The sequence below is a fragment of the Pistacia vera genome, unplaced genomic scaffold, assembly GCF_008641045.1.
Source record: "Pistacia vera cultivar Batoury unplaced genomic scaffold, PisVer_v2 Contig531, whole genome shotgun sequence".
NCBI classification, from domain to species: Eukaryota; Viridiplantae; Streptophyta; class Magnoliopsida; order Sapindales; family Anacardiaceae; genus Pistacia; species Pistacia vera.
The window spans coordinates 519082-539179 of NW_022196370.1; the positions used below are offsets into that span (position 1 = coordinate 519082).

Here is a 20098-nt window from a genome sequence, read left to right on the forward strand (position 1 = left end):
ATCTGTAGCTGATCACCAAATGGGCACACAAATTTGATGCAAAAATAAATAAATTGAAATTGATGATAAATACAGAGAGCTCCACGCGCTAGCCAACACAAAGAATAGTGAAGACCTGTAATTGTGACTGCAGTTCTAGTGGTTCGCTTTGCTGCGTGGTGCAACAGCCTTTTGAGACACTTCGAATGGAGTGGTCCGTACTCCCCTCCCCCTTGCCAAGCTTGAAACAATGAGCAACTTAGATACTTCTTTGTTCGATATATTCCTGGTTTGCTAAAAAGGTCATTGGGCCCAATCAATCTCCATACTCTTGATGCAATGGACTCCCAAAAGCCACTAAACCGCTCTTTTCCACTCGATTTGAACCGAACCTCATTCTAGTGAGATTTGTTCCCCTTTTTTAAACTGAAATTCAGTTGCCTATTTGATCCTCTGTCTAATTCAGCCTTTCTCTATAGCTCGAATTGAATAACATACCCTTGAAAATTCTTGAGGGTGTGGTTGAATATGAAATCCAGGTGAGACGAAAATGGTGTCTCTTTTGGAATGATTTTGATTTTGTTCTTTTTCTTCTTTGGTGGTGGTGTTGTTTTGGTGATTCATCTTCATGCTTACTATTTTTTCTTCAAAATTATGTTTTATAATGACCCCTCATTGTTTAATTATTTATTGTTTCAGTCCTGGTTCCAAATCGGTTCCTACCTTGTGTACCTAGTTCCTGATTTCTAGCACCAAAACCTACCTTGTGAGGATCGGTTTCGGGTAGGAACAAGAATTGGAACCCTGAGTATCCACCAGTTTTGATTCTAACCAGTTCTTTTGCAACATCCCTACTCTTGAGTAATACACTAAATTACTCAAGAGTTTTAGTTGACCACTCGTGCTAGTTTTCTCTATACCATCTCTTATCAAAAAAATATAAATGCTTCACCAAGTTCAACAAGAATCAACAGAACCTGGCTTTCATGAATTTTATGCTTTATCATACGAACAAATATAACAATTCATTAACAAAAATTTCAATAATCAACTCTAATTTACACTTTTCTTTTGGAAATTGACTCAAATAGAAAACTATTATGTCCCATTAGTATGTAAATTACGGCGGTTCTGGGTAAATTCCTTTCATCATCACACATATTTTGGCTTCCATTAAACAATCAGTAGTAAATTGATCATAACTTGTTCAATAAAAATCAAATTGATGAGAGGTTTGTATATTTAGAAACTAGATATACTGGATGATTTTTTATTTATTTATATTTTTGTTGTTGTTAACAGGTCAAATATTCATGAATTGGCATGGAACAAAGGAATGATGTTCTATTGACATTGTCGAATGAGTTGTTATTTTGATTCTTTTTTTTGAAGTATAAGTATATATTCTAACTATTTTAACGGTTATTATTTGGTTGAATGATTGTTTTTGTTCGGTCAATCTATTTGAATGATTAATTGAATTAATCCTGCCGAACGGTAAGTGTATTCCTTAACAATTTTAATATGAAGATTAATTAACTTTTGTTGATTTTGTTTTCAAGTAACAGTTGTTATACGAATGAATAATTGTTTCTTAACAATCTTAACATAAAGATCGATTAAATTTGTTATGTTTGTTTTCAAGGAAATGTTCATGTACTTTACTAAGATCAAATCGAAGATGATCCTATTGTCAACCGAACTGTATGTGTCATATCTATATTAGTAGAAACAGTTCATTTGTATTAAATATGTTTTCTGTAAAAACATTCGTGTATTTTAATTTGTTATATGCATGATTAATTATTTATGTCCTACTAATGTGCGAGTATATATGTTAAATTAATTAATTTTGACTGATTCTATTTTCCAATTAATAGGTGTTATTTGAAATATTTCTTATCAGTGCTAATATGACAATCCCTTAAATTTGGGTCAAGTAAACCATTCATTTTATCATTATACACATTTCGGTTTCCATTGAACAATTAGTAGTAAATTGACCATAACTTGCTCAATAAAAATCCAATTGATGGGACGATTGAATTTTTCAAAACTAGACAGACGGGGCTTTAATTTTATATATTATATGCTTAATTTGGATAATTGTAGCCCCACTGTCAAACCATTCCTTTCATCATCACACACATTTCGGCTTCCACTGAACAATCTTTAGTAAATTAATCATAACTTGCTCAATAAAAATCTAATTGATGAGAGGTTTGCATATTTAGAAACTAGATAGACAGGGATTTAAATTGATATATTATACTCCTAATTTTGATAACTGTAGCCCAACTGCCAAACCATTCCTTTTATCCCCGCATGCATTTCGGTTTCCCCTGTTTCTTAATTTTCACTAAACAGTCAGTAGTAAATTAGCCATAACTTGCTCAATAAAAATCCAATTGATGAGCGGTTTAAATCTTTGAAAACTAGACAGATAGGGATTTAATTTGATTTATTATACACTTAATTTGGATTATTGTAACCCCACTGCCGAACCATTCCTTTTATCATCACACACATTTTAGTTTCCATTGAACAGTCAGTAGTAAATTGACCATAACTTGCTCAATAAAACTCCAATTGATAAGAAGTTTAAATCTTTAGAAACTAGACATACATGGATTTAATTTGGTATATTATATGCTTAATTTGGATAATTGTAGCCTCACTGTCGAACCATTCCTTTTATCATCATACCTTTCAGTTTCCATTGAACAGTCAGTAGTAAATTGACCATAACTTACTTAATAAAATTCCAATTGATGAGAGGTTTGAATATTTAGAAACTAGACCAATAGCTCTTTAATTTGATATATTATATACTTAATTTGGATAAATTCAGCCCTACTTCCGAACCATTCCTTTTATCATGACACACATTTCGGCTTCCCTTGTTTCTCGATTTCCACTTAACAATTAGTAGTAAATCGGTCATAACTAACTCAATAAATATCCAATTGATAAGCGGTTTGAATTTTTGGAAACTAGAAAGATAGAGCTTTAATTGGATATATTATACGATGAATTTGAATACATATAGTCTTGCAGCCGACTCATTCATTTTATTATCACATACATAAAACCAATTCAATTTTAGTGATTACAAAGGAAAACAAATATTGATATGCAGTTTTAGTTATATTTGTTCTATCTTTTTTTGTAGATATTTTTTTTATGTTACATACATATATCGAAAACAGGTTGTTGCTGAATATAATAAATTTTATTTGTATCACAAATATCAACTGATGTTTGTTGTCGAACCATGTAGCTTTAGTAAATCATTTATAATATTCCAAACTATTATTATTATCCTTAAAGGAAAACAAATATTGATATGTTGTTTTAATTGTAATTGTTCTATCTTTTTTTGTTGATATATTTTTATGTTGCATACATATATCATGAAAAGAGGTTGTTGCTGAATATAACTAATTTCATTTATTTAACAAATATCAACTGATGTTTGATGCTGAACCATGTAGCTTTAGTAAACCATTCATTTTATAGCCTCACTGTCGAACCATTCTTTTTATCATTACACACATTTAGGTTTCCACTAAACAATTAATAGTAAATTGACCATAACTTGCTCAATAAAACTCCAATTGATGAGAGGTTTGAATCTTTAGAAACTAGATAGACAGGGCTTTAATTTGATATATTATACACTTAATTTGAATAACTGTAGCCCCACTATCGAACAATTACTTTTATCATCACACACATTTCGGTTTCCACTGAACAGTCAATAGTAAATTGACCATAACTTGCTCAATAAAACTCAAATTGATGAGAGGTTTGAATCTTTAGAAACTAGACAGACAGGGCTTTAAATTGATATATTATAAACTTAATTTGGATAACTATAGCCCCACTATCAAACAATTCCTTTTATCATCACACATATTTCAGTTTCCGCTGAACAGTCAATAGTAAATTGACAATAACTTTCTCAATAAAAATCCAATTAATGAGAGGTTTGAATCTTTAGAAACTAGAAAAATAGGGATTTAATTTGATATATTACACGCTTAATTTGGATAACTGTAGTCCCACTATCAAGCCATTCCTTTTATTATCACATACATTTCGGTTTCTCCTATTTCTTGATTTGCATTGAACAGTTAGTAGTAAATTAGTCATAACTTACTCAATAAAAATCCAATTGATGAGCAGTTTGAATCTTTGGAAACTAGAAAGATAGGGCTTTAATTTGATATATTACATGATGAGTTAGGATAGTTATAGTCCTGTTGCCGAACCATTTGTTTTATCATCATACACATAAAAACAATTCAATTTTAGCGATGACAAAGGAAAACAAATATTGATATGTAGTTTTAATTGTATTTGTTCGATCTCTTTTTGTTGATTTTTGGATTGATTTTTTTGTTTGATTTGTGGGTTTTGTGGGTTTTACAATTATCATCTTTCTTTATGATGCTTTCATTAAATTTTTTTTTGTTACAGGTGATGGTCAATTCTAATTGCAGCAAATAGATATGTGTCACATGACCTTTATCTTCATGACTTCTTCAATACTTCAATTAAGTTGCCTTCAGATTATACTGTTGGAGTTGTTGTTGCTTTCTATGTGAGTTCTCTTCTCAACATTCTTAATTTTTTTTTTTTAATTTCTAAAATAATAATAATAAAAATAATTCATTTTCTCTTCTCAACAATCAAAATCAGTTTTTTCCTTTGGCTCTGCAAGTCTCTTGCTTAAAAGTTCATATTTTTCAACAAGGTTTCTCTTTCTTTGATTGATTTATAAACTTATCAATAATACCCAGTAGGTTATACTGCAAATTTTTTTGCTTTTCTTGACAAAGTTTTAAATTTTGGTTGCAGATTTTAAATGGTGATATATTTGAGAAGAACCATGATGATATAGGCTTTGAGTTCAATTTGTGGATATTTTATTTATTGATTTTTTTAATTATCAATTCAATATAAAATGAACTTTAATATAGAAAATATATATTTAAAAGACAAAAAAAAAAAAAAAAAAACAATAATAAGTAAAAAAATAATAATAAACATACCCGCGCAACGCAACTTGAAAATGAATATAAATTACAAAAATTGCGGAAAGTTAGTATAAATTTTAAGTATAAATAGTTGATCTTGATAATATTCAGGTGATTTTAAATATCATACATGATTCACTACAAAATACTGACATCGAGTATCAAAGACATATTTGCAAAAATAATATCAATTGTACAAGGTGATGATCCTGAAAATATAATTAGACCATATAATATTTAGGGGATCTTCTCAAGTTGGATGAATGATTTAATGACATCTACCTATAATTGATATTAATAATTATACAGGTACAATTATTAATTTTATCTTAACGCAACTTTGTTTATATATAAAATTTGTATAATTTAACAATTAATATGTCTTAATCTAATTAGTTTATTTTGTTAGAATAAATTTGTTTACAATCTATTTCAAAAACATTGAATAAACATACCCGCGCAACGCGGGGGCCCTATGTCTGGTATCTGCAATATCCTAGAATATTATGAATGAATTTGAGCATTGAAGTGTTTTACACAAGAGTTTTGCTCAATGATACTTTTCCACCCAAAAAGTTTCAAAATATCACTTTCTCACCCAAAGTTAATATTTTGTTACTAAACAAAACCGATTTCAGCCGATTCTGGGGCAAAAATTCTCTTTGTCACCACCATTTGAGCCTCCGATCTCCTCTCAACAAAACACCTCTCGCTTCAGCACTTGATTTCTCGCTTATTTCCGGCCATCACAAAGCTTGAGTTTTCCGTTCTCAGCTGTTTTCTGGCTGATTCCAGTGGTGAATATTCAATCGGTCACCACCATTTGATCCATTGATCTCCACTCTACAAAAACCCTCTTACCCTAACTCCTGGTAACTCGCCGAACATCGGCTGAGAAAGTGAAATGTATTTTGGGTATTAATAGAATATAAACATTGGGTGAGAAAGTGGTATTTTGAAACTTTTTGGGTGGAAAAGTGTCATTAAGGCAAACCTTAGGTGGGAAAAAGTTGTTTACTCTTTACACAAATCATATTGGTAGCAAAAACTGGAAAGAGAAAGCAATAGCTAACGCAACTTATCAACTCACAACATTTTAATCATGTTAACTTCATAGCTGCATGATATACTAAAACTTTCAGAGTAAGGTAGTCTTTCTTTCTTATCATCAGCTCAAAGATACAGATATCTCCTCCCTTCAAATCATTGTCTTTCAGAAACCTAGCCCATCCTTTTGTTATACGAAAACCTCCGGTATTGAACTTCTTGATTCGGACAAGCCACTCTTTTTCATTAGAAATTTGTAATGTGATAAATCTGGCTTTGCTACTTATGTACTTGTTAACAAATTTGATCGGCACATGCATACTGCACAAGCAAAAAGGAATTGCATTTAAGAAGATAAGCAAAGGCTATATGAGAGGATTCACAACCACATTTTTATGAGTAAATAACTTTTTCTCACCCAAATAATAGCTTAATGACACTTTCTCACCTACAGACTTCTAAAATATCACTTTACTATCCAAATTTATATTTCGTTTCCGATTCCGAGATCGTTGCGATCCTACACCACCACCATTTTCTTCATCGATCATCACTCACTAAAACTCTTCAAACTCTACTCCGGTCGACCCCGCCAATCAAGCGATTAGAGTTTGCATAGTCACCTCTCCTAAGTCAAATTTCGATCAATCCCAACCACTAAAATTCAATCTTCCACCACCAAAAGACTCATCGGTCTCCCATTTTTAAAAGCCCTAATAGTCTGGACCAAGTTTGCTCTCTGTTCGTCGCCAAAATATAAATTTGGGTAGTAATATTGTATTTCAAAAGTCTATAGATTGGAAAATGTCATTAAACCATTATTTGGGTGGGAAAAGTGGTTAACTCACAATTTTATTTAAAAGCTTACCATATATTCGCTTACACCATGCTCTCGGAAGATAAACATGAACGAAGGGGTTCCTTGGCTTGAACAATCTGGCGATATCAATTGCTCTCTTTCTTTGTTTTATTGAAAGAAGTCCATTTTTTCCAGCAATGTAGATTCCCATTTCTTCTATTTTAAACTTCTTGCTTGGTGGCCTAAATTTTGAGTTCTCCACATCATTTACTGCTTCTTCAGCATTATATGGATATTGAATCTCGCAAGCAGTCTTATAAAAAATAAGAACCTGAAAAGTTGAATTCTTTGCATATTTGAAAACCAAAAAGTATCCAGTACTGACTGAATAAGATTGAACAAAGTCGTGCCAACCGTCCTGAAACCAAATATTTTTCCCATCAATTGTCACTTGCCAAACATGACCATTAGGAATACTGAGCTTTGCAACTGCAGAAAGTTCATCTGCAAACCTATTGACAAGGTTTTCAGGAATTCCGTGCAGTAATACAGAAGATGTTAGATGATAGATATAAAAATTGAGTGAAAATTTATCAACTATGTGCTTTCATGACAAAACAAGAAGACAAACCCCTGTAACAATCATACAACCAATAATGTGATTCTGCAATTAAAACACATGACCAAACCAATGTAACATAAATCAGATTTTGGTAATAGATGTTATTAAATACTATAAACAAGGGAAACAAAGTGAATTTAATTACAAGAAGCTTAATAATGATGAAATTAAAAGAGGTTGACTGTGAAGCAGAACTCTTCACACCCACATGCTGAATTCCACCCTAATGGAGATGGAAACTTCTTGGCCTAAATTTACAACTTAGTTTCTAAAAGAAAAACCATATAATATAGACAAACGGAGATGAGCATATTTATATGACAACTAATCAGCAGAAAAAATAACCTAGGGGGAGCAAAGAATAAGAAAATTGAGTTTCTGTGAATTACCAGCTTCTTCTCTGCCAGGGTATTGGGAAGGATAACCTTGAAAAAGTGTAACGGTGGCTCCCCCAAAGAATTTGGTGTAATGGGATTTGCTTTCCTTCCAGTACAAGGCATCGTTCAGTTACTTAACAGAGTTGAAAATTATTGCCACACTTCAAATATATACGTTTAGGTTTAGAGTTTATAACATGCAACGGTTGGGAGAACTAGGGTTTTCCAACTGTGATTACGCTACTCTTTATTCTATATAAAAACACTATATATATATCTCGGTTTATATACTAATTAATCTATAAAAAATATATACCTATTAAAAGAAAAAAAAAAAAAAAAAAGAGGTATAGACTTAGACTTTAGGTTTCCTTTGTGCAGATTAAAGAAAGCTGCTTAAAGAGCTTTGATGGGACAAAATCTATCCAGGGCTCACCTCAGAATTTTGCTGAAATGTGGTTTACTGCATATTGACTTCTACTGTGTGGATCTTCACGTTGTCTCTGATGTTTTGCTGTTCTGTTTGTAGAATTAAGGTGCATTTTTATTGCTTTTAGGATTTCACAATGTCTATGTCTGGTTTAAAAAAAGAAAAAAAGAAAAAAAGAAAAAAGCTATACATCACTTGAGAGATTATTATGCCTGAAAGGTTTTTCTAGCTCTTTTGAAACCATTCTGCATAAACAAACCTTTTTCTAGCACCGAAGTACACTGAGATTCAGAAACCATCTTCCAATCACATTCTGAGCCTTCTTAAAAGGACTTATCCAGATTCTGTGATAATGTGTGAGTATACATTTGGCTGGAAAACCCTATACTCAGAGATTCATCAAAAACTCTAGTTTTTCAAAAAGGAAACAAGGGAGTTTTGGGGTAGTGAAACCCCCTATCACAACAGATTCATTGAAAAGTTCAATCTCATCATGGTAAACCAAGTTCTTGGCCTTTTCCCAGTTTTCTGGTACTTCAATATCATATGGAGAGCTAATCTTACAAGCAGAAAACTTATATAACAACTGGAAAATTTGAAACTTTTCTGTATTTGAAAACCGATAAGTATCGACCCCAATTGAATGATATTCAACTAAGTCATGCCATGCCAGCCATCATGAAAGAAGATCCATTTTCCATCTTTTATCTACCCCAAGGGACACTAAAAAACTAAGAATAATGCTAGCCTAGCCTTTTACAAGCAATGAACTACAGTTGGAACCAGAAACAATAAACCATTCACGGAAAAAAAAGGGGAAAAGTTTCCAGCAATTTTTTTTTTTTTTTTTTTTTTTAAGGGTAGTAGCACATTTCTGACTCCTATTGTTTCCCAAAGCTGATCCAAAAGGGGACTTAGCCTGATTCTCCGTTGGTGGAGTGGACATTTTTCTAGACGAGCAATTCCTTGGACATTCATTAAAAACTTTGTTCCTCTAAGAGCTAAAAGGGGGATTTGGAGGAATGAAGTCCCTTACCTCAACAGAGTCCTCAGTATCAATTTCATCATCCTGAAGTACTGATTTCCTTCAGTCAAAGGTTGGTTCTTAACCATTAAATGGATAGTCAATCTCACAAGCAGACATATCAAACAGACATTAGAACACAAAAAATTGAAATCTTGTCATATTTGAAAACCGAGAAAGTATCCAGAAGAGACTGAATGATATTGAACAAAGTTATGCCAATCATCATGTAAAAAAGTCCTGCTCTCATCTCTTATCAACCTTACTCACCAAACACGACCATTCAGAACTTTCAGTGTAACAACATCAGAAAGTTCATTCCCAAATTTCCTCAAGAAATTCACTGGAATCTTCGGCATTTATTCAAGTAAAGTTGGATACATTTTAGGCAGTAACCAGAAGACTTGCGTCTAAACACATTAGGTATATTTTTTCATAGTTTCACAAGCTCATGCAATTAATCACCAACTAGAAATTTACACTGATTCACAGGGAAACGATACACACATTGAAAAGTTTAGCACTCTAGCTAGATATTATAATGGAACATGCAAAATCATTTACTATCTAATCCCAAAAACTAAAGAAAACAAAAAAACTGGGATTTGAGGTACAGGACAGAACAACAGGGCATTGTCCTAAGCATTTCAAGATAAATGCAGCATCATTTGTTTGTGGGTTCTTGCATGCAACACCAAAACAAAAGTGCTAATATGTTCAGTTTGTCTGCTAAGAAACTTCCAAGACCATAAATTCCCCAAAAGTGTTAGTAAGACTGAAGATTCTACCTTTTTCTCTTTCTAACCAAACTGCAGAGCAAAGAAAGAATAAAAGTTGAGATAATTTACCAGCTTCTTGTCTTGAAGGGTGGAAGGGAGAATCACTTTGAAGAAATGTGAGGGTGTCTCTGCCCTTCAGTTTGCATGCTAGGTCAGCTCTCCTGCTAAGAAGAGCCATTTAAAAAGTTGCTAGACATAAAACAATACAACCTGGTTACTGTTTTGACAGACTGACACTGTTGTTGGAATCCCACGTAGATTAGGCACGCTCAAACCTATTGGTTTATAAGAGGGGATAATCCTTTTATTCAACAAGACCTTATTAGGTTAGAAGTTAGACCCACCTCAACATATGAGCAGCATGATCTAACATATGGGCTTGACCGTAAAGGAATGTGTTGGAGTCCCACACTAACTAAATACGCTTAAGTCTACTGGTTTATAAGAGAGGGTAATCCTCCCATTCAACAAGGTCTTATTGGGATCAATTGCCTCTACTAGTTTCTCTGTAATCGAGAGAGCAAAAATCCTACTTTGGGAAGATAAAACTGATATCTCAGCCACTAGAGTACATAAAATGATAAAAATATTACAAACTTTTTAATTATTTTCCAAGAACTCTATCATCCCCATTTTTAGTTATTCTTTTCAGAAAATGATACACATCACAATTTCAAATCTTAAAAATTGAAGCTTTCAGAACAAAGTCCTTCTCCCTCATAAGCTCAAACACACAGATATCTCCTGCCTTCAAATTCATCTCATTTGAAAACCTAGCCCAGCCATTTCCTAAACGAAGTTGTCCACGATATATCCCTGTGTTGTTGAGAAGCCACTCTCTTCCATCAGAAGACTGTAATTTGATGAACTTAGCATTTTCTCTATAGTACTTGTTGACAAATTTAGCAGGCACAGTCTGCAAATCAAGCCAAAAAATAACAGTTTTTGAATTACTAAGCAAGAATGTTTCAAAGGCTATTGAAGAAACTTCAAGATCAGAAGCTCACCGGATGAATAATTTTAGGAGCTCGCAAGAAAACCATAAATGCGGGATGTTTTGGTTTAAAGAATCTAGCAATGTTGATGGCTTTTTCTTTCTCTTCTTTTGAAAGAAGTTTATGTTTTCCAGTAATGTAGATTCCACTTTCTTCAAATAAATGCAAAAACTCATCACCTTTCTGTGGCATGTCTTCTATTTTGCTCTTCTTGCTTTCTGGCTTATTTTGTATTCCATCCTGGAGGGCTGAGATCTGGGCAGGTGCATTATATGGATAGTGAATCTCACAAGCTGTCATGTCAAAAATTAAAACCTGGAAAATTGGTTTCTTTGCATATTTGAAAACCAAGAAGTATCCAGCACAGATTGAATTATTCTGTACAAAATCATTCCAACCATCCTGGAACCAAAATTTACTCCCTTCTCTTGTCAATCCCACTGGCCAAACATGTCCATCAGGAATGGTGAGCATCGCCACAGAAGAAAGTTCATCCCCAAACATTTTGGCAAACCTTTCTGGAATCCCCTGCAGTCACAAAGAAAAGGTTACCATGATGTGGCCTAATATCGATGAAATTAAAAGAGGTTGGTTGTGAAACAAAGGCATACAGAACCACCAAGATTTCTTCATAAAACTAATTATAATTACCAGTTTCTTCTCTTCAAGTGTAGAGGGAAGGATAACCTTGAAGAAATGTGGTGATGTCTCCGCCAAAGACTTTGATTTACAGGGTTGTACTTTCCTTCTGCAATCCCTTGCCATTTTGTGAAGTTACCAGGGGTGAATCTGTTGTGACTTTATATATGCTGGAGAAGCTTTTCAACAGCTAGGTCGGTTGATAGTCCCCTCAATCAACGTTGTAACTTATTTTGAGTGAATTTTGATCTTCCAAAATTTGATAATTAATGCCACTTCCCATTCCATGCACTAACTTTTCAATGTTCCAAGAGAAATTACAAATGTGATAAGTAGCCCAAGGTGGTTGGTTCAAATAAGAGTTATCCATTTTTTTTCCCCACCCAAATTATGGCTTAATAACACTTTTCCACCCATATACTTTTAAAATATCATTTTACTATCCAAATTTATATTTCGGTAACAAACAAAGAGCAAACTTGATCCAGACTGTTAAGGCTCTTGAAGAGGGGAGGCTGATGAGTCTTTTGATAGTTTAGATTAATCAGAATTTAACTTGGGAGGGTTGGTTATGCAAATCCTAATCACTTGATTGTCGATGATTTATGGGGTCGACGGGAATAAAGTTTGAGGAGTTTTGGTGAGTGATGATCGAAAAAGAGAATGGTAGTGGTGTGAGATCACAAAGATGCCAGAATCAGAAATAGAATATAAATTTGGATAGTAAAATAATATTTTAGAAATCTATTGGTAAAAAAATATCATTAAACCATTATTTGGATGAAAAAAAGTCTTTATTAATTGGAATTCAATCCCATTTAAAAGTTACTGCACGGTAATCGGAGTAGCATTATCAACATTGGAAGACCAAAGTTCACTCAGAAACAGTAGCAACTTTTGAGGGGAATATCAAACGACCAAGCAGATTATATTTAACACCCCATCATACGATATTCTTTTGTGTGTAACGCGATCTTATGATAACCATGAAAGAAGGATTTTCAGGATCTTATGATAACCATGAAAGAAGGATTTTCAATGATAACCATGAAAGAAGGATTTTCAGGCTTTAGCAATCTGGCGATGTCGAGTGCTCTCTTTCTTCTTTTGAAAGAATTTCTGATTTCTACTAAAACGGATCCTCATTTCCCCCAAGTAAAGCAAAAAAATCACACTTCCTCATCTTTTGATTCATTTTTTTCTACCATTTGACACTACTTGTCTTCTGGCTTAAATTTTCTCCAAATTGCCTTGTGGTCTACCTTCAATTTCATCCTGGTGTACTGAGTTCTGCTTGTGATTCTTCACTATTATACGGACAGTAAATTTCACAGGCTGTCATATCAAAAATAAGAACCTGAAAGGTCGAACTCTTTTCATATGTAAAGATCAAGAAGTATCCAGCATGGATTTAATGTATTCTATGAAGGCCTGCCAACCATTGTTAGAGTGTGAACACTTTTGGTAATTGATGAAGAAAAGGCAATCAAAAAAGAAAATGCAACCAAGAAGAAAAGACAAACAAGGAAAAAAAAGAATTTAAGTTTTAGGCAAATTTCTAGTTTAGGAATTTGTAAATGAGAATAACTATTTTCCTTTTCTATTGTGAGATGTATTAGGAAAGAAGAATTGGTTTAGAACTCTATCTAAGTTAAAATAGGATAATGATTTAAATTAGAGGTGATCTGTTCGAAATAGAAATATGAATCCAAGCAGAATAAGAATATCATATTTTACCTATAAATAGGAGAATTAAAACCAATTCAAGATTATGAGAGAGGGAAGTAAAGAAAGAGAGAATGTGAGGATATAAGAGGTTTTGATGTAAGGGTACCACAGGGTATCGGAAAAATACTACTGGGGTATTAAACACCATAGGAATAGAATGTCTACCTAAGTAAACTAGGTTGATGGTGTGATGAAACACTTATATTGTATTCATATTATTATAGTGAAAACCCTCTTATCTGTGAATGTATGCAAGTTATGCTGAACCACGTAAAATATTGTTTGTCTTTGTGTTGTTGTTATTGTGCTATTCTTTATTTTAATGTTTTTTTACTTCTCTAATTTTCAACATGGTAACAGAGCAGATTCAGATTTCCAACAACCATCCTGGAACCAAATCTTCCTTCCATCTCTTACCAACCCCATTGTTGAGATATTGTGGCTCCCTTTCCTATCTGTTCCCATGTGAAATTGTTTATCCTTAGGAAAAAAACTATTTAATAAATTATACAATTGTAAATAGGAATATAATTTAGGAGTCTTATTAGGTATTGGAATATGAATCCTATTAGGAAAAGAATATCTCATACAATACTTATAAATATAGAGATGAAAATCAATTCAAATTTATAAAAGAATGTGAGAACACATGGTGTTTTTTGTAAGAGTTATTAAACACCACAGGTAGAATGTCTTAGATGTGATTGTTTCCACTCTAGGTACTGGGTTGAGCGTGGTTAGAAACTAGGATTATTTCCACCCTGTTGATTGTATCCGGTTTATGGTATTGTGTACTCTTGTATATCGTGTTCATGAAACTATAATGAATTCCTTTCATCCGTGAATATAGGTAGGTTATGCCGAACCATGTAAATATCGTGTCTCTTTGTGTGGTGTGATTTTAATCTTATGTTATTTATCTCGAATATATGTTTTCTGCTACGCGATCTACTAAAACCCTGCCAAACGGGGCTATTAGGAAGCAACAGTAGAAAGTTCGTCTCCCAACCTTTTCACAAACATTTCTGGAATCCTCTGCATTAGTAGTTAAAAAATTACAGATGATATAGATGTTAATTTCTGTTTTATACTTATAAGTTAGATATAAGGTTGTTGTGACCAATTCTATAAGTACTTGGTTGGGAGTATTAATTCCTTAAGACTTCCAACTGCAGTATTTCTAAGTCTAGCTAGAATTTCTAGACTTAGTTTTGCAGCTTCAAAATCTTCAGGATTCAGCATTGAGCTGATCCCAATATACTCTCGTGAGTCCCCTATATATCAACCTAACCTTACTCACAGGAAAGAGTTGAAAGAAGGGTTAATATCACCCTGGCCAAAGCTAAACTATGGAAATTGCGTTTTACTGATCAAAATGCAACATTTGGTGACGACGACAGGCATTTGACTGCTCTAGACCGTCAACATTACTACTATATTGCGCAGATGATGATCGGAAACCCAATTCAATCTGTGTATTTAGTGGTGGACACTGGCAGCAGTCACCTAATTTGGACACAATGTGAACCTTGCAGAAACTGTTTCCAACAAACTTATCCCATATACGATTTAAAAGCTTCCTCTTCTTACCAGAAACTTTATCGTGTAATGTTCACCCTCGTTGTAACTACGATGAAGAATACAGCCCTTTCCAATGTGTTAATGGCTTTTGCGTGTATAGTACTACATATGGTGGTGGAGCAGGTACTTCTGGGCCAACAAAAGGTTGTGTCTCCTTTGAATCATTTCATCTTTTATATAGCGAAAACAGTGGTAATACACGACAATTTAATGTTCTCTTCAGCTGCTTGAATGACAACGTAAATTGCTTCTTCAGTAATCAACCAGATATGGATTTATTGGTGATTTTTTCTCTTATTATATTGTTCCTTATGATGAATATTTTCCATTCGATGTTCATCCTCAGATACTCAGGCTTGGGTTGGGTATGATGTTCATATACCTCGAAGAAACATTCGAACAACGTACTATTTTAGTTATGAAGGCAGAAACTTTTATTATCTTGATCTTCTAGATATAAGTGTTGGAAATTTTCGCTTACATTTACCACCAGTTGCCTTCGACGCTACACTTGGTTACGGTTTCTTCATAGATTCAGGATCTCCATTTACCACACTCACCACAAGTGCCACCAATGGGCTCAATATTTTTAAATTGGTGACTACAGCATTTAGTCAACACTATGATTCTTATAATCTTGTGAGAATACCGACCACTATCATCCATTTACAGTCAGTTCCACTTTTGTTATATGTACAGACGAAATTTTAGAGATTTTCTATCATTGACCTTCCATTTCCAAGGAGCAGACTACGTAATACATAGCAGGTTTGTGCACATTCAATTTAATGAAGGATATTTCTGTGTAGCATTATTGTCCGATCCATCAACTTCTATGCTAGGAGCTTATCATATGCAAAATATGCGTATTATTCATAACGAAGAAATCGAAGCAGTTCAGTTTTACCCAGAAGAATGTGCTAATGATCACGTTTAGAAATGGCGATGATGGTCCTTGTAATATTTGTGAAGCCATGTTTCACATTCTAAATAATCAATGAAATTGGAATGTATCCATTTTATTAATCTTTCTTTGATTTCTCAGGTTCTGTTGAGGGTTTCATGGTAGAGGTTATAAAGGTAAACCACCGTAACGGTTTTTAAGAAGGTTTTAGTTGCAGTTTTTAAAATACCTAACCTGCGATTGGAAGTTTATTTTTTAACAATTTTAATAGTTTTTTTTAAATGATAAATTTACATATATGCCTATAAAAATATCCCAATAATAAAATAAATAAATAAATAAAAACCTTAATGATTCTACCAAAAAAACGAAGGATCATTCACTTATTTAAGCATGACAGATATGCCATTAAACCCAAACAAAAAACAAGAGAGAAACAGACCTTATTGAGAGAATTGAAGAAGTTGAAAAACGAACAATCGAATGAAAAGAAGTCAAGTCTTTTTCTCTTTCCTTTGTTTTGTGCGTTTTTTATTGGCAATAATGATTTTTGGATATAATTGTGATAGTTTTGTAGTGGATAGGATATTTGTGGAATAAAATTTTAAAACCAACCAAAACACCTCAATTTGGAGGGTTTTATAAACATCTCAAAAATACACTCCACTAGTTCTGGGGGGTTTTTGAATTAGTCAAAACCAGTGCATAAAAAATCTAGCAAATAATGGTTTTAGAACACCTCAAAACTAATCTAATTAAAAACCCCCCAAAACCACGGAAAAAAACTCCCAAGCATACCATTAATTTTCTCCCTTGGTTGAATTTGTCCTTGTTCCAATATTGTACTAAATTTTCATCTCAATGGTTTTTCATAGAATTTTCATCTCAATGGTTTTTCATTCCCTGCACTGTGTCAACTCTTGTTATAACATTATTATATCAGAAAATTTTGAGTCCAGAACTCAAAGCTAAGATTTTTGAGTCATTTAATATTTCTTTCTAAGCAGCCTGCAGGAAGTGCTTTAAATGGGGAACTCCCTCCACCACATAATAGAGTTTCAAGCCCATATCATGTGCTACTTCTATGCTTTACATATGACAGAATCATGTATGAGTGTCATAACTACCTAATGATTATACCCAAGACCTTGAAGCTAACGATCAGGTAATCCTTTAGTGACCACCCTTACTAGCAACCGAGGAGAATCGAACTCAAAACCTCTTGAGTAATATACCCAAGAGTCTCAATTGACTGTCTGACCACCCAAGGGTTGGTTTAAACATATTATAATACGTAACAAAAACCCGAAAAATCAAAATTTATAATCCATAATAATTTGCAATGCAGCATACCACCTAATCACTTGTTTTTACTCTTTAGTTGCATAAAATACTGAAACATTTAGTAGAAAGTCCTCCCTCTTGATTAGCTCAAAGATACAGATATCTCCTTTCTCCAAATTCAGGGTCTTTGCAATTTCTGCCCACCCTCTTGTTAAATTGAAACCCCCAAAAAGTCTCCAACAGATTTTTATCATGCACTCTGATCCATTCGGAAGTTGTAGTTTGACAAATTTGACATCTCTAGTCAAATACTTGTTAGCAAATTTGCTTGGCACATACTGCAAAAATAAAAAAAGCAATGAGAATTACAACTAAGCTGTATATTGAAGGCTAAAATTAATGAAAGAGCAGTTCTGCTATCAGAATTGTTTTAAAATCTTACCAGCCTTTGTGTATAAAGGTAACTTGACTGCAAGATAGTCATGAATGCAGGATTTTTTGGCTTAAGCAATCTGGCAATGTTGATTGCTCTCTTTCTTTCTTCGGCTGAAACATAAGCTCTACATTTTTCAGTCAAAAAGATTCCCATGTGTTCAAGTAAATTCATAAAGTCGTGTTCATTCCCGTCATGCATTGACTCATTTCTCTGCATCACCTCCTCTTCCATTTTACTCTTCTTTCTTGGTGGTGGCTCATGGCCTTGCTTAAACTTAGAGCTCCAAACTGAAGCTTCAGACGGCCTTGCTTTATGGCTCATTTTCTGCTTTTTATTTCCTGGTTCTCCACGGTTATTTGGATACTGAATCTCGCAAGCAGTTGTATCAAATATAAGAACATCGAATGTTGAATTTTTCACATATTTAAAGACCACAAAATACCCAATTTTGATTGAATTGGTTTCTGCAAAGTTGTGCCAACCATCCTTGAACCAAATTTTTCTCGCATATTTAGTCAACCCCACTTGCCAAACAAGGCCACTGGAAACTCTCAGTTTAGCAACACCAGAAAGTTCACTCCAAAATTTCCTGGCAAACTTTCCTGGAATCATCTGCGGTAACACAAATAAAGCTAGAGGATCAATTAGAAAACAAGCGAAATTCTTAGCAATTCAAGAAATTCTTCCCTGAAATTGCAGTTCAAAATTTTAGTTTTGTAAACAATCAAAGTGTTTGGCAATCAGCTGAGACTGAATAGATATGCTACTAAAAAGAGTTGGTTGTCAGTTGTGAAGCAAATGTAGGCAACAAAACCACGCCAATATATGCTTTTCTCCCATGCCTTTCTTCGTTCATGGTTCGATATTCTCGTGTCTTAGGCGTAGAGGAACCACACCACAAGGTTAGAATTCTAGCTCTTCCAGAGTGGTATCTTGCTGATGGCTCGGGCCCCCCCGGAAAGAGGCTTTCTTCACCTTCCACCTAAGCTGCGCAGGAAAAGCCCAAAGCCAGTCCCAGGGAACTGTAAAGCTTCATGGGGTCGTTCTATCCAGGTGCAGCTAGTCCGCACAGAGATTTCATATGAAATATTTTTCATTGTTAACATTGAAGCAATTCTCTCTAGTGATGGCAATCTAACAATTACAATCAAAGGTGGAACTCAAGAAAGTAAAAATCTTGACCTATTCCTTAAAGGGTACATTAAAAAGTGAACTTTTTTGGTACCAAAAGCTCACAAGAAGACAAATCTTTATGAAACCAAAGCATTAAAGAATGTTGTTTTACTTGTTCAAACAGATCACAAAATAGACGACTGCAACATCAACCAACACCAATTCTAGAGAGTCGACATAAACTTTGTAAGTCCCAGAAGCACAAAATTAACCAAAACAACAACAAAAATTAGACCCCAGATCATATTTTTAGCCAAAAAATCTCTGTTAAACAAGGAAGATTAGAAAGTTCTGTGAATCAGAATTACCAGCTTCTTATCTTCCAGGGTAGAGGAGAGGATGACCTTGAAAAAATGGGAGGGCGTCTCTTCCAATTCAAAAGCATTGGACATGACTGGCTGTGATCTCCTGGAACAAGCCAATTGTTTAGCGTTCAGATTTTCACTTTTATTATGCCTCACAGTATTTGTTTGCTTGGTCGGCTCATATAAACATAACCCTCTAGAAGAATTAAATTCTATATTTATTTTTTATTTTATACACTTTCTTTTTTTATGTTTGTCAATTTTTTAGGGTTTCTTAACACATAAGTTTAATTCAAATATATCAATGTTAAGAAACCAGTAATACAGATCTTCCTATGTTGGAATCCCACACCGACTAGGCACGCTTAAGCCTATTGTTTATAAAAAGTGGTAATCCTCTCACCCAACAAGATCTTATTAGGTGAGGAGTCAAACTCACTTTAAATTTTATCATAGTATCAGAACCAGGTTCAGTTGAGCGAAGTGTTTGACCAACGAGTGAAGAGTTAGAGCCAGGTTTTTAAAAAGGCCTTGACTCCTCAAAATCTATCATGGTATTTTTTTTAAGTAAACAACTTTCTCCTAATAAGACTTTATTGGGTGAAGAGTCAGATCTACCTCAAATTCTATCACTACCAACACTACTATGAACCTGAAACCATGTTTTTGCTTATTATACAATCACAAAAATCAAAACTCATAATTTGATCTCCAATCACACACTATGAACATTTGTAATTCTTACTTTCCTTCCAACCATCTTGCACATAAATGAGGTTTCATTACTTCTTACATTATTAATTTGGTTTGACCCTGGAAGTCTTAATAGTTTCGGTAATGGCTAATCTTCCCCTGGAAGTACATTCATATCTTATAGACTTCAATCCATCAAAGGTTTACTGATAATATTTACTTTTATCATTCCATGCGGTTGATAAAACATTTTTCTATCTG

At 33.7% G+C, this 20098-nt stretch overlaps 3 protein-coding genes across 3 annotated transcripts; all 3 read right to left on the reverse strand.

Annotated features, from left to right (window-relative positions):
• Positions 1 to 6121: 6121 nt before the first annotated feature.
• LOC116107314 (B3 domain-containing transcription factor VRN1-like) lies at positions 6122 to 9679 on the reverse strand. The gene is made up of 3 exons (XM_031393595.1): positions 9591 to 9679; positions 6954 to 7379; positions 6122 to 6389 (listed from the first exon to the last, which is right to left on the reverse strand). Exons 1-3 carry the CDS (start codon positions 9677 to 9679, stop codon positions 6122 to 6124), a joined length of 783 nt encoding a protein of 260 aa, XP_031249455.1.
• A 1093-nt stretch (positions 9680 to 10772) lies between these two features.
• LOC116107315 (B3 domain-containing transcription factor VRN1-like) lies at positions 10773 to 11859 on the reverse strand. The gene is made up of 3 exons (XM_031393596.1): positions 11746 to 11859; positions 11107 to 11622; positions 10773 to 11015 (listed from the first exon to the last, which is right to left on the reverse strand). The coding sequence occupies exons 1-3, from the start codon at positions 11857 to 11859 to the stop codon at positions 10773 to 10775; spliced, it is 873 nt and encodes a 290-aa protein (XP_031249456.1).
• A 5457-nt stretch (positions 11860 to 17316) lies between these two features.
• Positions 17317 to 19283, reverse strand: LOC116107316 (B3 domain-containing transcription factor VRN1-like). The gene is made up of 3 exons (XM_031393597.1): positions 19148 to 19283; positions 17673 to 18278; positions 17317 to 17568 (listed from the first exon to the last, which is right to left on the reverse strand). Exons 1-3 carry the CDS (start codon positions 19229 to 19231, stop codon positions 17317 to 17319), a joined length of 942 nt encoding a protein of 313 aa, XP_031249457.1. The 5' UTR covers positions 19232 to 19283.
• Positions 19284 to 20098: the final 815 nt, after the last annotated feature.